The sequence below is a fragment of the Asparagus officinalis genome, chromosome 2, assembly GCF_001876935.1.
Source record: "Asparagus officinalis chromosome 2, Aspof.V1, whole genome shotgun sequence".
Lineage (NCBI taxonomy): Eukaryota > Viridiplantae > Streptophyta > Magnoliopsida > Asparagales > Asparagaceae > Asparagus > Asparagus officinalis.
In genome coordinates this window covers 60,185,932-60,193,805 of record NC_033795.1, presented here as the reverse complement: position 1 = coordinate 60,193,805, position 7,874 = coordinate 60,185,932, and the positions used below count along the sequence as shown (strand labels likewise).

The 7,874-nt window shown below is 44.4% G+C and overlaps 2 protein-coding genes across 2 annotated transcripts in view; both read right to left on the bottom strand.

Annotated features, from left to right (window-relative positions):
- LOC109831233 overlaps positions 1-4,228 on the bottom strand; it is a 12,059-nt gene extending 7,831 nt beyond the window's left edge. The window contains exons 1-3 of the mRNA XM_020398569.1: positions 4,171-4,228; positions 3,841-4,066; positions 3,103-3,214 (exon numbers count right to left, since the gene is read on the bottom strand). Of these exons, the coding sequence (XP_020254158.1) occupies positions 3,103-3,214; positions 3,841-4,066; positions 4,171-4,228 (396 nt within the window). The remainder of the gene's footprint in view (positions 1-3,102; positions 3,215-3,840; positions 4,067-4,170) is intronic.
- Positions 735-1,927, bottom strand: LOC109829557 (zinc finger BED domain-containing protein RICESLEEPER 2-like). The gene has a single exon (XM_020396634.1). The coding sequence runs from the start codon at positions 1,576-1,578 to the stop codon at positions 907-909; it is 672 nt and encodes a 223-aa protein (XP_020252223.1). The 5' UTR covers positions 1,579-1,927; the 3' UTR covers positions 735-906.

Sequence of the window (7,874 nt, the reverse complement as noted above, 5' to 3'; positions counted from 1 at the left end):
AACCGCTCATTATTCAAAACCGAACCGAACCGTTGCAAATCGGTTCGGTTTGGTTTGTTCGGTTCTAAGTCATCAGAAGGCAAGCCATGCATCTCAGCTAGCTCAGAAATCTTTTCAACAAAAAAGGCTCAAGCTGTCAAAAGCCAATGATAGCACTGATATATACTTTCATAGAAGGTGCACAGCTGATGCAAAAACTAAAGGACGTTCTCCTTGTGACTAAAATTTAAAGATAAATAATCAACATGAGAATTATTTAGGACAAAACCCTGATTTAAAATAGTACACCAAGACTAGTTCTTTTTGATCAGTCAATCTACACCAACATAGGGAGGTGAGGTCCTACTATAACAAATTAAAGTACAATGTATCCTTCCACGGAGTTGATATTACCAAGTAATTAATTCCCTCATGCAGTAATTTTATCCATTTTCTTGAATAGGCATTAACAACAAGAAGATGTGTCACTTGCTTTAAATCATCAACAACTGAAAAATGGATCAGACAAAGGATTAACGGCACAAGTAACACATATAGCTTATAGTTCAATAATGAAGCTGCACGAGGACTTAACAAGCTTACTTTCAGAGGAATGCAAGTACTTTACTTCTTGCAGCGTAGTTTCACCCCTAAAAAATAATGTAAAGAGTGATATAAAGTTTTTCTTTTCCTTCCCTTCATTAAGTATCTGCAAATCGTAATGATACAAAGCGGAGTTCTAAATTCAGCATCATAAGAAGAAGAAGAAGCAGTATAATTGGTTGTGTTTTGTGTGGGCTGGAGGTATCCAGCTAGTGGATAATAAAGACTTACAAATCTGCATTCTTCCATGAAAGCTCTTACAAATCTGTGATTGGAGGTTCAATTGAAAGCTTACCCAAATATGAAAGATAAACAAATAAAAAATTAAGAAAAAATCAAATCATTTAACATACAAAAACATAAATGGTAAATACCTATGTCTAGCTTCTCAAGAGCATCCAAATCTTCTTCAAAGCAAATTTTTCTTGAACCCGGCGTAGCCAACAAGTTTCGAAGCCAATCGGAAGTGCATACTAGGGTTTGTACCATTCTCGGAGTTAATAAGCTCCTAAATGGATCAAGTACTCGGCCACCTATACTAAATGCAGACTCAGAAGCAACTGTAGAGATTGGAACAGCCAATACATCACGAACCATCCGAGAGAGAATTGGAAACCTTGCACTATTAACTTTCCAATAAGCTAAAATATCAAAGTTACTTTGATCGGCTTCAACGTCCTCGCTTAGAAATCTTTCCAACTCTAATTTTGCTTCGGCACTTCCTTTTGCAACTTTCAACCTTTTAAACAGACTTCTTACATCGGTTATTTGATTAACATCATTATCGTTAATATTATTACATGAAGCACTTTGCCCACTTGCATCTATTTCTGTTCCATATTTAATTTTGTACTCATTGAATAATGCAAATGCAGCATTTTTGATGAATTTTAGCTTATCAACACTTTCTTTCTCACCGTATGTAAGCTCAAGAATAAAATTCACAAAATCTTCTTTATTTCGTGTATCAAGAATTGCCGCAATGTAAATTAACATGTCCGTCTTCTCCTAACTTCCCCAATATTTCTCATATTTATCTGTCATTGTATTAGCAATTCTAGCATATGATGCATTATTAGACAATCTCCATTTTTGCAAATCACAAACAACATCACCAATTTCTTGAACAAAAAAAATTACTTATCACATATGAAGAACCTGAAACACGTATTGTTAGCTTATAAAATTTTTCAAGCAAAATGCATAACCTTCTCACATTAACCCAATCATCCTCCAATGGCATTCCATGAGCTCCGTTTCCATTACTTAGTTCAAATCTAAAGAAGGGATCCTCTTCACCATATCTTTCAAAAAAATTTCATATTTTTGAGCAATGTTCAACATCAAAAAAGTGGAATTCCATCTAGTACATACATCCAAATATAAAGATGAACCAAATTCAATTTTTTCTAGTTCAATGCAAGTTTTGAATTTAGCTAATCTAGATGGAGATTGCCTCACATATCTCATCGCCGAACGAACACTGGCAACAGAATCCCCCAAATCTTTGAGCCTATCACTAACAAGAAGATTAACAATATGAGCAATACATCTCATATGAAGATATTTCTCACCCAACATTGTGCCTCCCTAATTGTTGAACCTTTTTTAAGTATGTAATCATGGTATCATTTGAACTAGCATTATCAACCGTGATGGTGAAAACATTCTCAATTTCCCAATCTAGTAAACACTTCTCGACCACCTTCCCAAGATCATCTCATTTATGACTTGAAATAGGACAAAAGTTTATTATTCTTTTGTTCAATTTCAATCATTGTCAATCCAGTGTGTCGTTAAACACATATAATTAATATTTTGAATGGAAGTCCAAGTATCGGTTGTTAGACACACCCTCTGACATGTAGCTTTCAATAAATTTATCAAACTTTTTTCTCTTCAAGGTAAATCTCATAGCAATCTCTTTGGATTTTCCAACGAGATGGAATATGAAATCTAAGGCAAGCGGTGGACATGAAATTTTTAAACCCTAAACCCTCTACTAATTTGAATGGAAGCTTATCTAAAATGATGAAATAACTGAGGGCTTTTCTTATGGCTCCTTCATCTTAACTCCAACTACCAAGGGTTCTCATTTTCGTACTAGCTCCACTTTGTGAATCAAGAATCGGTTGTAAATTTATTAGCTTCTGTAGAGTGCCGACATTATGTGGGTGCTTTTTGCAAGACTCCATGTGATTGTGTAGTGCTGTAGTACAATTTTTTTTACAATGTAAAAAATACACTTTTTCACAATAGTTACACTTTGCTTTTGGATCACCATTTTTATCTTTAAACTTAGTAAAATGATCCCAAACCTCTGATCTTGCTTTTATTGCTTTCCTTTTAGTCAAAGTCTGAGAGCCTTGTGTAGATTGATTATAATCAACTTAACTTGCATTTGCATTAGGATTCTCCTTTTGAGAAGCCTGCAGATTATTTTAACAATTCGACTAAATTAGGATTTTTAACTTTTAGCACACTAATATGTATAACTTTTTAGCACAATTTAGTTTATACCTCCACTATAGGTGCGGCCCATGCGGGTATCCCCGAAACTGGAGATGGATCCCGAGGAGATGAATCTAATGGTTCGGCCTCGGCCATGAAGACAATAATGAGTGATGAGTGGCTGTTGTAAGAACAATATGAAAATCATTTATACAAGATTACTGTCTTCCTAAGAAGAACAAAAACTTAAAACAAGAAATTAAGATTAAAAAAAAGAATTCATCGTCCATGGCAAGTTGTGCTCTTGATTGGATTAGAGAGAGTCTCTCGAGGGAATTGGATAGGAGAGATTAAGTTATTTAATCAAATAAATTTATAACTAGGGGATCTAATAGTAATTACAGTGATTTGAGAGACTCGTTTTGGAGGAAAAAAGCCTCAAAAGAATTGAAGTACTCAATAACAATTTCAACGAAAGTAAAAAAAGAAGTAAAAGATCCTGAAAGCAAAACCCACCCCCTTGAGTGAATCTGTTCCCAATTGAGAATAGGAGCCAAAAGTAAAAACAAGCTCGAAACACTTTGAGCTTCTCCTCCAGCTTGCCATGGACAATGAATTCAAATCAAGATTCAATAGAGAGATAGAGGTCTATGGAAACAGAGTAGCCCCTTCTTCTTGTTCAGTCTCAGACCCAAATTATTCTATATTATTATTAAACCTAATTATGAAAAGATTGAAGAGGAGGTCTGAGGAGAAGAGCCAAAAAGAAGAAGAAATACAGAGAAGGAAGACGGATGGAAGCAATACCTTGATCGCAGCAGATCTTGAATCCTGAGATGAGATGGAGAATCGTTAACTAGAGACGGAGACAGAAGGCAGTGACGAAGATGGAATAACAGGAGACGGAGACGGAGACGGAGACGGAGACGGAGACGGAGGACGGTGACGGAGATGGAGGGCAGTGGAGCGGCGGCTGGATCTGAGGTTAGAGAAGAGTTAGAGAAAGGAGGCTTAGGTTTAGACACTTGGGATTCTATAGTGAGGGAAGAACACGGGTCGGGTAATTAAAATGGGTATGGGTTATGGGCGATCGGTTCGTTTGGTTGGTTCGGTCGGTTTTTTCGGTTTGGACCGAACCGTGCTCATCCCTACCAAAGCCTGTGACTGGGCCGTCTAGGACTCCAAAGCCGAGCATCTCTTGTTGAGATGCCTCTTGGGTGGGAATTTGTAATCCACAAACGGCTTCATGTCATATCGGGGGCCTTCCCTGACGACCCAATCAGCATGGCCTTTAACTCCTTCCACATGTTTGAGTCGAGCTCATCTATACAAGGGGGGAATGGCTACTCAAAACTAACCCCTAGGAGTGGAGCTACCTCAGCTGGCTCTTGTGCGCAAAGAGGCAAGGCTGTCTCCTCCTTGGCTGTAGCTGACACCTCAGCTAGCGCCTTCCCTAGCCCGTGGGCCGACTCAGGTAAGAGAGGCCTCCTCAACCTGAACCTCATCTTCCCTAGGTTCGACGATCTCCTCTCCTCCCGCAGACTGAGCATAGGATGCTTCGTTGAGGATGACGATCTTAGCCGACTCCAAGAGAAGAGCACTTGGAACTTGGGGATGCTGGCTGACTTTTAGGATCGGGGCAGGAGCGCTTGCTTCTGCTCCTCCTATCTGTAACCATCTCCTTTTCTTTGCCGACCTCTCGGCCTGAGCAGTGGCACTCGGCCCTGCCAGCCAGGTTGCTATCTCTGTGGCCTTTGCCTTTACCTCCTTAGCCTTTTAAGGGGCCAACTTGGCCCTCAGACACTTTTGGGCCTGATTCTCTACTCTGATTGCGACTCAGTTGACTCTTTGAGAGGGAGCGCCAAGACAGCAGCTCGGATCTTATCCTCCTCAGTCGGAGTCACATGAGATAGGTAGACCACTTGAGGATAGTCGACTCAAAGAGGTTGTTAATCTCTCGAGACCCCACATAAGCTCGAACCTTGTCGAGCCCCTGCCTCTTCTCATTTGTGAGCAGACCCTGCTTCAACACGTCCCTCTTAACCTCGAGCTAAGTCGGGCAAGATAGGATGGGGTCGACCCCAAATACCCACATAAACCTCTCCTTCCAATCCTTGTTTAAGTCGAGGGTGTTGGAGATGAGCTTGAAGCCGTCCAAGTTATGGAAGTAACAATGCCCTTCCTTCTTAGATGTCCTGACGCTGACAAGATGGCCCAGCATGTGTACACTCGGCTCGATGCCGACACGATGGCATATTACCATATATGCCACCAAAGTGGCGATTGTGTTTGGCTTAATATGTGAAGGGGATACTCCTAGGGCCTCGCATACTTGACGGAAGGGGTGAAGTGGTAATCGGAGCACGTACTCCAAATACTTTAGATAAATCAGGCGACCTATCACGACCGTGATGATATACGGCTTCAAACCTTTTAGGTGCAGATAGAGTGAAAACCTGTGGAAGATCGAAGTGACTATAATAGACCTCGAGATCCGTTGGACAGACCTTCAAGTGAAATAGCTAAAGAGGTTGATCATGGTATTGTTGCGGCCAAAATTGGGAGCGGTGGAAGCCATCACAGTTAGTCAGAAAGTTGATCAGAAGTCACTGGGAGAAGACAGCTGGGGTGAATAGACGGCCAAGATTGGGACACTTGTAAAGAAAAACCCCTTCTCAGAGATGAATTATATAAAATCTCAAACACGAACATGTGTCAAGATCGGGATAGGTGACTCGGTATGGAATAGACGACCAAGAATGACCTCAAAATCTGAACAGATCTCATGAGAAACAAAGTGCCACCCTTCGTTCAATGCGTCATTCAGCTCAGGGATCAAAGCAACAACGGCATATGACATTCAGTAACATCGAAAGATCCCATCAATAGCTATCTATCATTTTCTCCATAAACACCCCTCGAAAATCACCAACTGATGACTGTTTGGACTTCCGCTCTGACTCAGCCAGAGTAAAGAAGGGCCCGAAAAATAACTAGGTATTAATCCCTATTCGAAGGCCGACAATGAAGTACCCATCAATGTACGATACGACGGATTGACAACTCGTGCATCCAACTAAAAAGATGGTGTTTCCCGACCCACAGCAAGGGCGACTAAAATAACATGGATACTTATATAAAGGGTTGAATCAAGTTAATTCTTGGCCCATTCAGTTCAAAGCTTCGGCAATGCATTATCATCTAGAAACAAAGCGTACGGCTCCCCCTAAAAGCATGAAGGTGAGCTGCTAGCAATCTAAAGCATAATCGAGTCGCCCCAATCCTTAAAGTTGTCCGCCATTTTCTCCTACGCCTTCACCTCTCAGCGCCATCTGTCCTCACTTCGCCTCCACCTAACTAGTTCATCCTCCTTAGCCGCTAGCACCTTCTCCAGGTCAACCTTCCGAGACTCTGATTCCTCTTGAAGCTTAAGGAAGAAGGCTCGGACTTGCTCCACCCGGCTGAATAGCTCTTGCTCCACTAAAGCCCTATGAATCAGGTAACTCTTGAGGCTCAGATGGAAATCAAAATCTGGCATCTCTCCTAGAATTTTGTCATCACAGGAGATATAGAACTGCTCCACCACTTTTAATTGAGCGAGTCGAGATACAAGAACCGACCCCCTCCTGCCAAGATAGAGCGTAGGCGTATGCCTGTACTCTAAGGTCGGCTCCTTATCATGTCGAGGACCGACTCTGGAGGATCCTGTCAGCAACATCTTCAGTTCCTCCCACTTCTCCGACTCGATCTCATCAATACGATGTGGTCCATGTGGATACGGCCATCTGAGTTCCTCCAGGGGAGATGCCTTCCTCTGTAACTGGCTCCAGGGGATACGGCCATCTGTAGGGCACATGTCCCTACCACAGCGGCGAGTGAACCCACTTGCGGCTGTGGCTAGACTTGGCCATTGCGACAAAGATATTGATCCCATTAAACGATAGTAGATCACTTGGGTGTGTTTGGTAATCAATGTGTTTTTTATTGTATTTTTGTAAAAAACACCATGCCATGGTGTTTCTTTTTCAAATGTGTTTTGAAAACACCATTTTGATCAAACTAATTTGACCATTTATATAGCGGCAGTGGGCGGACGGCGGCGGCGGTCGGGTGGCGGGTGGCCTTTTTCATCTAAGCCGGGTCCGGACCCCGCCGCCACCCCGGCCGTCAGCTTGGGCCGACCACCATCGGCTGCCCCGGCGCCCTTGGCCGCCGCCACCTCGCGGCCACGCGCCGTCGTCGGCCGGCCGCCGCCATCCCGGGGCCCATTGGGCGCGCCCGGGCCGTCCGCCCCGCCCTGTCGGCCCGCCGACAGCCGGCCGTCGCCACGCCGCGCTCCCCGCCCGACCTCGCCGTTCTTCAGCGGCCGCCAGCCACCCTTCACTCGCCACCACCGCCGCCCGTCGGCCACAAGTCGGCCGGCCAAGGCACCCGCCTGCCGCCACCGGACGCCATTGGCCACCGGCCCACCGCCTTCGCCCGCCGCCGCTCTTGCCACTTCGTCGGCAACCACCGCCCGCCGGGGCCGCCCCCCCGTCGGCCGGGCCGCCGTTTGCCACCCTCCACCGCCCGTCGGCCACCACTACCACCACCGTCGGTCAGCGGGCCACTGAGATGTTTGTGTCCGCCCGCAGTCTGCCCGTTGGTCGGGACCAACGGCCACCCGGTCGCCACCACCACAGCTACTTCGCCGTCGTCACCCACTGGCGCCACCCCAACCACCCGCTAGGTAGCAACAGTCATCGACGCCGTCGCCGCACCCGCCACCCGCCACCCGACCGTCGTTGTCGCCGTCACCGTGCAATTCAGATCAGCTGTTATACCCAGCCATCTCAAATAAG